The sequence below is a fragment of the Suillus fuscotomentosus genome (assembly GCF_016647785.1).
Source record: "Suillus fuscotomentosus strain FC203 chromosome Unknown F5891scaffold_24, whole genome shotgun sequence".
Lineage (NCBI taxonomy): Eukaryota > Fungi > Basidiomycota > Agaricomycetes > Boletales > Suillaceae > Suillus > Suillus fuscotomentosus.
In genome coordinates, this window is record NW_024539536.1 from 529365 (window position 1) to 542900 (window position 13536).

General features: G+C 45.9%; 3 protein-coding genes across 3 annotated transcripts; 1 reads left to right on the top strand and 2 right to left on the bottom strand.

The window, feature by feature from the left end:
* Positions 1 to 1290: 1290 nt before the first annotated feature.
* F5891DRAFT_979894 (major facilitator superfamily domain-containing protein) lies at positions 1291 to 3757 on the bottom strand (the record flags this gene model as incomplete). Its single annotated transcript, XM_041376944.1, has 15 exons — positions 1291 to 1400; positions 1450 to 1541; positions 1931 to 1960; positions 2044 to 2094; positions 2323 to 2423; positions 2477 to 2495; positions 2554 to 2588; positions 2646 to 2661; positions 2719 to 2780; positions 3066 to 3122; positions 3178 to 3249; positions 3368 to 3382; positions 3434 to 3489; positions 3542 to 3599; positions 3653 to 3757. 15 exons carry the CDS (start codon positions 3755 to 3757, stop codon positions 1291 to 1293), a joined length of 879 nt encoding a protein of 292 aa, XP_041226583.1.
* A 5228-nt stretch (positions 3758 to 8985) lies between these two features.
* On the top strand, positions 8986 to 11429 carry F5891DRAFT_276997 (O-methyltransferase-domain-containing protein). Its single transcript, XM_041371181.1, has 11 exons — positions 8986 to 9489; positions 9542 to 9722; positions 9772 to 10007; positions 10063 to 10077; positions 10124 to 10184; positions 10238 to 10377; positions 10425 to 10529; positions 10582 to 10678; positions 10728 to 10798; positions 10850 to 10971; positions 11023 to 11429. The coding sequence occupies exons 1-11, from the start codon at positions 9256 to 9258 to the stop codon at positions 11096 to 11098; spliced, it is 1338 nt and encodes a 445-aa protein (XP_041226584.1). The 5' UTR covers positions 8986 to 9255; the 3' UTR covers positions 11099 to 11429.
* F5891DRAFT_1128289 (DNA glycosylase) lies at positions 11361 to 13322 on the bottom strand (the record flags this gene model as incomplete). Its single annotated transcript, XM_041364265.1, has 7 exons — positions 11361 to 11424; positions 11482 to 11944; positions 11993 to 12209; positions 12264 to 12509; positions 12563 to 12800; positions 12850 to 12926; positions 12987 to 13322. The coding sequence occupies 7 exons, from the start codon at positions 13320 to 13322 to the stop codon at positions 11361 to 11363; spliced, it is 1641 nt and encodes a 546-aa protein (XP_041226585.1).
* Positions 13323 to 13536: the final 214 nt, after the last annotated feature.

Below are 13536 nucleotides of genomic sequence, written 5' to 3' on the forward strand. Positions count from 1 at the left end.
TGTACTGCTGGCGCTTATATAGCGCGCCTAAGCGCGCTCATGCGGAGCCGAAGCGCTACCGAGTAGGTATGTAAAAATATATATGAGTGAGAAACTATGATAAAAATAAAGGTGGAACTATGCTAATAAAGGAAATGGAAATATACGCACTAGGGAGCTTGGTGGACAGTGGATGGATGCATCTGGATGGCTGGCGCTATAGGGCGCGCAAGCGCAGGGAACGCGCGCGCGCGTATACATCGTGAAGCGCGGGAATGGTGCGCGCATGGCGCGCGTTGCGCGGGAAAGCTGCGCGTCATATAGGAATCACTGTGGATGGTACACAGAGTGATGCTGCGAGTTGGTGCTGTATACTCCCTAGTGTAAAGCGCCATATCACACTATGAGATGCACGAGTCTCTACAACGCGTCCGAAGGTCTGGACGGGTCTCGTAGTATATCCGGATGTCTTCCGGATATCGGAAACGTATATAAGACTAATCCGGATGTATCCGAAGTAGAAACTAACAGAGTAAGACTACCCGAAGGTAGAGCCGAGGATATAGACTATCGGAATCTACCCGAAGTCTCAGAGGGTGACAAGAGTAAGAAGGACTCAAGTCCAGAGGACGGAAAGAGGACAAACTAAGATGATATTCGAACTGAGGTACTACAGGACATATACACAAGTTTATATACTATGAGGATAACGGAAGTATCAGTAAGCAAAGGTCCGAGGCTATGTATGAAGCATGTGCAAAGGTTATCAAACGCGAGTCGGAAATGAGACATAGGTTAATGGATCAGTAATCATACCGGTAATAAGTATAACCGAAACACCGGGAAGAGGAAATACCGAATAGGCTGTGTTTAACGTTATATGAACAGGAAATGAATTAGAAAGCTTATCGTAAATCGGATCGGAAGCGGATCTATAAATCGGACCAGATCGGATCTCAGGGTCCGAAGTCCGGAAGAGAAGCGTGAATATATGGGATATGACACCCTTCCAATCTAGCAGCTTCTTCAATATGTTTGTGGCCAGGGCCCTGCATGAATTTATTCTCCTTCATAGCCATGTTCTTATTCTCTTTGATTAATATCCACTGCATTACTATCAATAGGTGAGTACATCAGGGCGGTCATCTTGGGATTTTGCTCACGGAAGCTCAGGGTTGAGGACAAAATGAGACTGCACAATGCTATAATCATGGATTGATGGTATTGAGGACCCCACAAAGCATCCCAGATATATGAGCAAATCCTGTGAAATCTTGTAAGCAATTCGGCATTATGCTGATAATAGAGGCCTCACAAGTTACTGAGGTTTCCAAACCCATTGACAAGACCAAGGGCTGCAGTGCATTTTGCCGGTGGATGAGGAATGGTGTTTGCAACCCAGGTCAATGTCAATGCAAATCCTTCAGAAAACGCATCAAGCGTGTGTTCAGCATTATAATCAGAACTTACCACAATATCCAGAGGTCATGAGGAACAATGAAAAGTATCGCCCGCCCATGGCCATGGTGGATAGAGAGATGATATATCCAAGCATGGCCACCCTGTGGTTATGTATAGAGTAGAATAGACTTTAGATTAGAATATTTAGTATTCAGACTGAAGACTTTGTAACTACTTTACAGAATATATATACTGTTAAATGGTTAATACTATGTGTCTGATCCGAAAACATATGTAAGATGGACTTGTTTTTCCTCCGTGCTGCAATTACTAATCGACACCACTCCAGCTATTCCCAAGTAAGTCAGTGTTCCCTACATTACTCATTCCTATATGTATTACTAAGCTTCCATTCTTGTGCTTGTACAGTCATTATGTATGGCTAAGTCTAACACACCCACCACCAGCTAGTAATATGGAAGAATCGCTCTCCAGACCTATCTATTCATTCTGTCAAAATGACTGATGCACTATCAGGAAACAGACGTACCTGCATGCCATGCATTGAGTAAGCAGCAGACTGATGTGAATATCCATGGAGGACTAGCAATCAGACGACAGTGAGCCATAATTGTGGATGTGACAATGGGATGTCATGCTTACAACGCCATCAAAAGTGTGATAGTAGTGCTGAAACCAAGCGTGGCAGTCAAGCTATCCAGCTTATGTTATCGCAATAGTTGCAAGACTGTCTATATACTTATGTGGGGAAAAAGTTGGTAAAACTCAGACCTAGAAGTTCGTGCAGGTCAAGAACATAAAAATGATGGTCTTTGGATCCTTGATAGCCAGCAAAAAGCCATCATGAATACTGTGACGTTCTGAGTGACGTGGAGTGGTGCCTTGTCAGTAAAAGAAAATAGAACTCGAGCTGGAACTTACATAAGGTTATCGGAATCCTTGTCGGCCTCCCCTGCATCTTCTGCGAGGCGAACTTGACTCAAGTGGTGTTCCGCTGTGTTAAGCCATCGAGTGTTATGGGGCTACAACATGTCACATCAGACCCACAGAAACTTGTTCTAAATATGCTGCTTACAAAATCTGGAAGAAGCCACCTGGACAAAAATCGTGACTGTCAACTTTGAGCGAAAATAGAAACTCTCACAAACGCACATGGTCAAGAAGCCAAAGGCCATGGTGATGGCGCCCTACGCCAAGAAAGAAGTTTATCAGCACAGAAGGTACAGGGATAATGTAATATATACCTTTATGTAGAACAACCTGCAATATGAAACTCTGGTCAGGGCACTGCTCTTGAGAATAGGAATTTTGACTTACCATCTCCAGGCCGAAAGTCCCAGTATGCCTTGCATTTTTGTGAGAATTCCAGCTGCAATTGACTAAGAAGGATCATTATCAGCTGTCATAGTCCACTGCAATGGCAGCAAGCTCATGTTTCCAAATGCATTCGAGATTAAAGAGCCAAAATAAAACGAGGCTGACCGCATGGCAAGTTCCTGAATGTGTTGCATGAGCATGAGTGGCAACTTATGATTCTAAAAAACATGATGTTCACCTTCCTGGTATACCATCGCGAAAGCAGATACACAACACCAGGATAGAACGCAGCCGGTGGAAAGCCGCACTCGTTCAGTTCGAACATCGTTATAAAAGGATTTTTTTACTTCAGGAACACCGATGAATACACGACAAGCCATCATGCCTGAAAAATTAGTTGTGACCTGCACAGTGATTAGCAAGCACAAGTTGCAGTTGCAAATTCCCAACAAAACTTACCCCAGTCAAAGCACTGGTAAGGCCCCATCCAACAACGCAGGCTCCAATATAAATTGATGGTCTGAGTTGCGTCTACTTAGTGTCAACCAGAACAAAATATTTTCAATCACGACCAACCATGAAATATAGCCCAAGATCTGTTGACAATCATAATCAATTTGCATCCATAAATAATAGCACACAAACAAACCATCTTCGAAGGTATCTGGTCGCAGGTGAGTAAGATTGTGTTTGTTTATGCAGAAAATTTGCTCACTTGCATCGGGCAATAAGTGGCATAAAGAATAGCCAGAATAGTTTCATACTGAACGGCTAGTAAATCAATTAAGCATGGATACTACGATGGGTGATCCACTTCACTCACTTGTCAATCCAAGATCTTGCTCTAAACCTTGCAGCCGCACAGCAGTAACAGCAACACGCTATGCATAGTACACATGAGCACGCTGAAGTTCATAAATGCATGTTTACATACATCAATGTAGTTCAAGAGGTATACGACCACAGCAGTGGGTATCAGCCAGCGGTCCAATTTGAGCACCAGTGCTCGTTCTCCTGCCTTCCTGGTGTCTGCAGTCATCATCGTCATTCGACACTGCGATTACATTTTCTGTAAAGAATTCAGGCTTCTTCTCTTCCTGGATAGTCATGTGAGGCAAAGGAGATCAACGAAATGCTACGCTATCTTAACACAGTAATCTAGCCGCTCAAACAAATCTCTTTTATACCAGTGATTAGGTGAGTCACTAGAGGCATTATCGCAATGCCTATAGTGTACTCAGTAATCCCACTCAACCCAAAAGTGGAAGTGGATCCACCTGCTAGAGCCTAGAGGGCAGTATATCTTGGTGAACACGTCTGGGGAATCCTGGACTGCCAGGGCCCAGGAGCGTCCGCCTAGTACATTTACCCTCAAATTTGGGGTCAGCTGTGGGTCCTTTAGTCCTAGATTTTTCCGCTGATGCATAGGCTGTCATACACTACAAAAGTAGCTCATCATCTGACACCACCGAAGTAGAGTATCACACAAAAGCGGGCAGACAGCACATAAATGCAGGGAACCGACCCAATAAAAGCATGACAACAGGTTTGAACATGTGCTGCGGCAAAGCAATATTATGTAATCTTTAGATGTCGACATATTTGTGAGGGACACTTACCACTTATTTTTTTCACCTTAAGATGTGCTTATATACGGCGGAATGTCAGGTCTGAGGTTGATCATGTATGCACATGTTCCTGTACTTTCACGATCGTGCTTGCAGTCTTAGCAAAAAGCGATTGGAGTTGTTATGTGCACACTCAAAGGAGCTGAAAGGAGGCGGAGGAAACTGTAAGCCCGCTGGCCCATCCGTGATACTGAAGTATGATTCAGAGCTTTCAGACTGTCGTCCCTTAGAGTCAGTTCAGCAACAAGATATTGACCAAGGTTTGGCAAAGTTTGAGGTGAGCTCTCTCGGCTTGAAGCATCAGACTTCTAATTTTACATCTCCTACCTGTACATCTACCATGAATCCCTATCCCTATCTTATTGATTGTCATCGTCGGCAAAGAATCTGTACTAGTGTTATTGCCCTTACTGCCATCTGTGCCAGCTTTACAACTGTTCTCATGGCCCAACCAGAAATCACACAACAAACTGACAACTCATCAAAGGCACATTGGCAAGATTCAGAGGTTGATATCCTACTTTGTCATCTTATTGAGAACCAGGCAGCAGGTGGTGATGGAGGAAATTTCTCAATGCCTACCTACAACAGCGCAGCGGCTGCTATCAATGTTGATCAGGCAATCCAAACAATAGGCCCACTAAAGATGGGCAAGATGGTTAAGATGAAATGGACTTCGGTACGTGATTTCTTATCTTGATTAATCTTGAATTAACAAGATCGTTTTAGCTCAAGAAAACATTCAATCAAATTGAGATCTACCGCGGTGTATCAGGCTTCCATTGGGACAATGTTCATGGGGCTGGGATTGAGGAAGTTGCTGCTGCGAGCATCTGGGATGCATATGTGGCCCCAAAGGTATGTCATTATGATAAAATATACTGCGACACTATCAACTGATATCAAGTTAGTCCCGAATTGCAATGCGCCCCTTTTGCAACAAAGGGTGGCCTCCGTACAACGACATGCAGGCCATCTTGGGGGAAAACAGCAGTGCACGTGGACGCCACTCCTTCCACCCTGCTACTGCAGCCCCCGCCTCTATCGCTGTAGATGATGTACTCAATGGTCCAGATGGAGCCCTTGATTTTCTCAACATGGATGTAGGGGGCAGCGTCTCTGGCACCACTCCTGGTGGCTCCCAGTCGAGTAAGCACCTGCGCACAAACACTTTGCCTGACTCTCTTGAGACCGCATCATACAATTCTGGTGACATGTCCTGTCATCCTAATAGTCACAAGTCACCATCCCTCCCACTTTCAGCAACGCTAGTAGTACCATCATCCCAGGCACCTGCCTTCAAGAAGGCTCGAGTCTTGACGCATGCCAGCAGCACACACACGGGCATGAGCAGTGCTGCCAAGATCGCTGCAAAGATCACTCCAGCAGCTGCAGTGATGAATATGCAATGTAGTATTAATCGCCTGACTGACGCGATCGAGAAACACATGGCCCCTCTGCCTGACCCACCAGCTCCTGTCGTACCAACCATGATCTCCCGTGGCCTGGCAATGATGCGCAGTGTAGATGGAGATCTGTCAGTTGATCAAGAGCCAGCCTCCTGCAGATATTTTCCCATGCAGGAGGGGAGAACAATCTTGCTGCTTATGTTGGGCTGGACTCAGACGATGACTTTGATGTGCGCCGTGCATTTATCTCACAACTCCTTGATGAGTCTATGTAGAACTATCCCACTACTTGTCTTACTGCTCATCACATTTCTTGTACTAACATGTAGTATGCATTTCATGTACTGTGCATCCCATACCTACAATAATCATGGATTTTCTGAGTCTCTGCTAGTGGGAACAGATCAGGAGTAGATGGTTGAGATTGCTGCTGCTGACGAGAAGGAACAGATCAGGAGTAGATGGTTGAGGTTGCCACTGCTTGTCATTTAGCTCACTTGCAACATACGTACATAACATTGTAAAAGTACAACTACATACTACTAGTAAGAATTAGTCCAGTCTATCCTCCTTGTCCTCCAAGATACCTTGGTCTGAAAAATTGTTGTTGTCGTCGTCTCCAAGAGTGTGTCTTTCCTGCAAAATGCGCTGATAGTCCACCCACATCGCTTTGGCAATGTGATCACGCATCAAATGCAGATCATTGCATGCAGCTGGATGCTCTTCTCCTGCCCCCTGCTCCCAGTTGGCAGCACGTGCATCACCAAGGGAAAAGTCTGCATCAGGTAGCCTGCCTTCTGCAGGATCATGTGAGCGAATGAAGTTGTGGAGGCTGCACAATGCAGCCAGAATCTGTGCTTGAATATCCATAGTGTATGATGGGGATAGAAGGAGGATATGGAAACGGTGTTTGAGGACACCAAAAATCCGCTCGATGACATTTCAAGCGGATGCGTGACGGAGGTTAAAGAGTTCTTCGCTAGTTGGCCTGTAAAAAAAAATCGGTGTGTAGCACAGAGAAAAATGCCGCTACACTCACCTTACACCTGCACGCCCCCATTCTGCAAGGTGGTAGCGCACGTTACAGTAAGGAATGAGTAACTCAGGCTGCAGAGGGAAACCTGCATCTGCAAGGAAGTATTTTCCTGCAGGGATGCGAAGGTCATGGCCCTCGGCAGCCTCGTAGACACGTGCATCTGTAGCCAACCCCTCCCAGCCAGTGAGTGCATACACGAAGTTAAGCTCAAAATCACAAGCGAATAGACAATTTTGTGAAATGAATCCCTTTCAATTACGATAGGGACCTCGTTCAAATGCACGAGGTGACGTGTGGATGTGGCTCCCATCGATGGCCCCAACAGTATCCTTGAAGAACAGATAAAATTTGGGGTTATGGCGAATTTTGGCAGGGATGGAGGCATCCAGCAACTGAACATGTTTTGTATAGAAGGGGGAGGACGCAAATATATTGAGCATTTTGCAAAAATAACTGTAGAATGTACAATGAGATATCAAAACTATTAGCTTAGTGCACACTTACCAAGAAATTGTATCATTTGAGCGCTGGAATCTTTCTCCAACATGTCTGATAGACAAGCCTGTGACCAACGTATATAGGAAAATGGCAAGTTGTTCTTCTAATGAAATGAACTTGGAGTCAGCATGTCCAAGGGTACGAAGTTTGGATATGAGCCCCTCAAAGACATGCGCATGGACACCAAGTTCACACCGGATTTGTTTCGGATGACCAGACAACAGTTCCATGACCCAGTATTCACCTGAGAGCACAGATGTGTGGTAAGGTTCAGGATCCTTCGCATACAGTGATTCCAGAATATTTGCGGTAGCGCAGATTAGAATACTAGCGACAAGAATTGAATGTTTGATCAGGCAGCATCAAGCTTCTGGCCATTGGGGCAGGTAATGCGGTAATTCCGATTGAAGATCCATTGTTGGAGGACATAGATCGAGGAGAAGGTATGTAGTGTATAGATAAGAGCGTGATGTAGGGATGGGTAATTTAAGCTCCGACATTTGGCAAATCCAAAGCCGAGAGCTCTCACCTCAAACTTTGCCAAACCTTGGTCAACATCTTGTTGCCGAACTGACTCTTAACTGTTGGATGCCAAACTAGAAGACAATCTCAGCATGTGGTAGAAGAACCGCTACTATTCATAATACCTAGAAGACAATCTATGGACAGAATACAATGAGAGGAAGTCGGCGTGCAAACATTAAGATACATACCTCAGCGTGTGGTAGAAGAACCGCTGAGGTACGAAGGACGAAAACGAAGTGGTTTATAAAGTACTGTATAGAGTCCGGAATATCAATGACAAAAGAGGAAGATGACGAACGGAAAAGGAAATACTGACGAGAGCTATGACAATGTTGAATATCAACATTAACCGCTACGCCAAAAGGCAGTGATACTGAAAGCTCACATTTCAGTATCATGGACAGTATTTATATAGATTATGAGGACGCTAGTAAGCTGGCGAGCATGAATAAAATCGTATGGAGCATGAATAAAAAGTTCTCAGTCAGACGAATTACGCACGGCGGAAACAGCCGCGACGCATTGTCCGAGTCACGGCCAACAGTCAGCATCATGTACGGCAAGGCCTCAACGAGGCATGGCGGGGAATGAATTGAAGTGGGGCCGGGGCCAGGATGTTCTATTATCCGAGCTAACCAGCAGGATGACTAATAATGCCGGAGTCACCAGACTATCACTTAGGCTTCGAGACCCAGGATCGGCTGCCGCTCATCAAGATGTTGTGGATAGACGCTACACCAACAATGGTATCTCCACCATTGGATTCAAGTCAGGTTAGGTTAGTGAGAACAAATAGTATTGATAGCACTTTGCTGACACGTTACCGTTCACACATTTCTAGCTGGCAATTGGGCGTCTTGTGCAGAACCATTCAACCAACCATGTCACACCATGTGGCTGCAATATTTGGCATAGCCGCGGCCCTTCCATGTAAATAATATCGACTGCTGCAATTTTAGGAACTGCTCGAAACTCAAGTCAGTAGTACCTGACGTTCAGAACCCCGTTCACTTGCTGAATATCGAGTGCGTACTAGCCTTGCACAATGCATATCGAACATAGCACTGCAACAGCGGTAGACCATTTGGGATTCCAGGGTTCTGATCATTAAATTCCCAGGAGAATTAGAGACAATTCATCGCACGTTGATTTGTCCGGCGTAAGGGATAGACACCGCGAAGGTCTGCTTCGATAAGCTATCGAGTGTGTGGAACAAATCCGACTAGATGACTGGGGTAGGCCACCTCCTGGGAGCATCAGAAGCTCTCGGCCCTCTAGCCGTCTTCCTGCCAGAAGGAGATGTCAGAAGATGGAAGGCCTCAAGAAGTCAAGCTTTCAGTTACTCTCCTGTGAAAAAAATATATAAAGGCTTGCAAATTGTTTGCTCAGCCCTTCCATCACCTTTTTCAGTATCTCGCAACCCCTCACAAATACTACGACGATGGCCAACAAGGCAAAACTTGAGGCACTCCTGACTCTGATCAACACATCCGCACGAGATGCCATTGCGTTGTATGAGCAGTACGGTGACGTACCCACCATCGACCAGGCCGAACCCCACCCGTTGGACAGTGCGGTCGACCAGGTAGCTTTGAAGAGTGCTGTTCGTACTCTTGAAGGTGCTTGTGCTCAGATATGCGCGACACTTGCCCCACCTGCCCATACTGCAGTTAACGTGAGAACTCGGATGATATAAACTTTACTTTTGCTCATCAAATTGCACGCAGTTTGTCCAAGTGTATGATCATGCTTGCGTGCGAGTAGTTGCTCGGGAACATGTTTCGGATATTCTGTTGAAGTACCCCAAGGGTCTTCACGTCAATGAGCTCTCCAAAAAAATCAATGTCGAGCCAAAGAAACTGGCCAGGATACTGCGCCTCCTAGCCACGAGAGGATGCTACAGTGAAGGTAAGGAGTCATTTGTTGTATGGTCTGATTTCTTCTCACGCTCCACCAGTTGACACGGACGTTTTCGCTAACAACCGACTGTCTCTGATCCTACTCGACGAGAACCCTGTCAAAAACATAATCTTGTTCCACGTGGAAGCAACTGCCAGGGGAGCATCAGTTTTCTATGAAACACTCAAAGATCCCAAAATTGCCTACTCGTATGATCCGACGATAGCACCTGCGATGTATGCCCTTAACAAAAATGGAACCGAAGGAACGATCTTCGACTGGATGGCACGGAATGTATGTTTTCAAATATTGCTCGTCAGAAAGCCTTGCTCATATAATTTACTCGTAGGACGGCCTACGCGAGGTAGGGATTTTGATCTCTTCGCATGATCATTCTGACATCTTTATAGTCCTATCATATCTCGATGAGAGCTCTGAACAGCATTATGGGCTCCCTGGCCGTCCTGACCCGTAAGTATTTGAGCACGTGAAGACCGAAGAGTATCGTGCTAACCTGATGATAGAATTCCCATTCGAAAAGTACTCCACAGTTGTTGATGTTGGAGGAGGTATCGGAGCATTTTCCCTGCCTTTGGCTAAAATGCACAAAAACGTCAAAATCACAATCCAAGATCTTCCGGAAGCACTAGTCCAGGCGAGAGGCGTAAGTCAGTAGGACAATGTGCTTGTCATCAAATTGATGGGATCTAGATCTGGGCGAAAGAAAACCCTGAAGCCCTGGCAGAAAACAGAGTCGAGTTCGTGGACTTGAACTTCTTCGAACAAGTCCCCGTCAAGGGCAAGGACATCTACTACGTAAGTGCTAAACTTTGCAGGCGGCAATCTGCGAAACTAACAATGACCGCAGCTCAGAAATATCATCCACGACTGGCCTGACCACGAATCTGGGATCATTCTTTCAAACCTTCGCAAGGCGCTCGGTCCAAACAGCCGCGTCCTCATCCGTATGTCAAATATAGCATGATCATCATCCCGCAATCTGACAAATGTTAGATGACTACGTGCTCCGCCAGCTGAGCCGCAAGCAGGCAGCAGTAGAAGCTTCAGAGCTCGGAGTTGTTTCGGTATGTCAAGTCCGCTGATTTACATCCATCTTTGTTCATCCCCGCACCTAGGCCCCTGAACCTCTCCTTGCAAACTTTGGTGTTGGAAGCATACGTTCATACCAGCAAGACTTGAACATGTTGTTTTTACACAACGCAAAGGAGCGAACATTACAAGACTTCCTCGCACTCACGTGAGTAACATTCGACTGCTGCCTTGGTTTCACCTGATGGGTTCGGAATAGCACTGTGGCTGGTTTGAAACTGGAGAAAGTCTGGGACCTTGCCGAAGCATGCGTCTTGGAGTATTCTGCCGCATAAGTTTCTCGAGCTGATTCGATGTGTTCATCCACATAAGTATGGAGAAGATCGGAGACCTTGCTGAAGCATGCCATCTTGGAGCTTTCCGCTCGCATGTTCCAAAACCTTTGGCTTACGTGTTCATCCACGTAAGCGATGCCTACACGTGTTCCTACACGACATGAGATTTGTGGGTTTTGCGACGAGCCTGGAATCTAACTACTGGGATGCATGTCAGATAAATAAACTTTTGCGTTTCCAAGATAGCTTCGATGTGATATAATTACAGTGTGGTAATCCACAGCTTCTCAACGAGTTTCCACACTTTAAGAACACCAGTACCGATGCTGAACGAAGTCACAGCATCGTTAGCAATGACAAGTACAGGACGTGAGAATACCTACTTTGCGTCCTCTACTTGGGTGAGCGGTACCCACTGAGCATTCAATGTCTGCGGAATTGTATCAAGCTCCACCTCGGATACCTCGGATCTTTTTTGCTTTCCCTTGGGGTTCTTGGCGCGACTATCATTTTCCCTAGCGCCTTGACCTGGGGGAACAGCTGGGCGAAATTGTGGAAGCTCGTCTCCCTCTAGTAGTACCCACTGAACACGATAGGTCTTCTTGATGTGCGAAAATACATGGACCACATCACCCGCGGACGTCACTTGTATTACTTTTGGAACGGTATTTGATGTGTTAGAATTCGGTAATTTCTTCAAGCGCTCCTTGTCGCTGTTCGAGGATGGTGGGTGTATGAGTAGTTCCTGAAGGAGTGTGTATGGTATCTTGGCCAAATTGGATGCGGAAGCCTTTGTTCCTGATAAATTAGGTAGTGTAGGAAATTCGTGTAAACCGGCTAAAAGTCCTGTATCCACACAGTCAGGAGGTATATCTCGGCTGAGCGTTTACTCACCCCCTTGGGGTCGGCGGACCAACAGAAACCAGCGATCTCGACTGTTCCTGTTTCGCCACTCAATGACATTCACAGAATCAAGTTCTTCTCGGGGCTTTTTACGCTCGGCTTTCATTGGATATATAGTCACAGATCCATTGTCTTCATCAGATGGTATAGGATCGCAAACGAGGCAGAGTTCCTCGATATCAGCTTCTACAGCACCTGTATGCGAAGCCTGTGAAATGAACTCATCAGGAGGTGATTATGACCCTTGAAATAGAAAGCTAACTGTGGGTTGTGTCCTCTGATATGCCTTACACCATAGACGCAGAGGGCAATCCGAACACACAGGATCTCGTACTGCACAGACGGTACTTCCTAATTCTATCAAAGCTTGATTTATGTCACCTGGGCGTTTTGACTGTTTTATGAATGATTCAGCGCCTGCCCATAGGACATCTAGGGTTCGTTTGGATTTGGGCTGTGCATGCAATGCTGTAAAACGACTAAGGAGTCGGTGTACATTGCCATCAAGCTGAGAACCATTGAGACACTGCAGTAAGGTGGTTCTGGATAAAAATAGCCTACCACAGGTACACAGTGATTATATGCAATGGAAGATATTGCGCCTGCACTGTATCTACCTACACCTGGTATCTTTGCTTCCATATCTTTTGCGTTATCGGGTAAGCGACCATGTAATTCTTTGACAGCTTTCTGGGCACCGCTCAGTAGGCGAGCCGCACGCGAATAGTAGCCCAGCCCCTTCCACAACGAGTTGACGGTCTCAATATCAGATGCCGCGAGGTCCCTTATAGTAGGGAATCTAGATGAATTAGGCCAGATAACCCAGAAAACTAAATGTAGCGACGTACTTCGCCATCCACTTATTATAATATGGTATTACTGTCACGACTTGGGTCTGCTGTAACATAATTTCCGAGATCCAGACCTAAGAATCTGCCTGAGTCAACTCTGAGCAGCTTTTTGAAGCTCAAAGATAGATGATTACCTCGTATGCTCTTTGCGCACGTCCCTCAGCGTCGAGCGAAGGGTCAAACTTCTTGCGCCAGGGCATTTTCCGAGCATCATGGACTCTGTCGTACCATTCCAGGAGGGCGATTCGCATCGGCTCGATAGCGCTTATAACATGCATGGACACTGGATGACCCAAAATACCGCTGACCACGCTAGAGCCATCATTCCCGTGAATCTTCTTACGCGCCTTCCTAGTCTTCTGTGTCACCTTAGTACGCGATGTTTCGTCGTAGGAACTGTCAGAGTTGTGAGCATAATCATCTTCCGATCCAGAGGCTGGACGTTGTGCGCGTTTTCGTTTGGGCCCCATCTGCAAAAGTGTTCAGTGAGTACACACTGCAAAGTGACTGCCAGTGCCAGGCCAGTCCATTTCAATTTTCAAACTCAGACTAGGCTAGGCCTCTTAAGGCATAGTAAGTACGGTAGTTATTCCCTCAATTCTGACAGAGTTTGACAACATTGGTGAATCAAAAAGTATGGAAGATGATATCAATAAGTCCTATTATCGAGCAAGAGGTATGAAT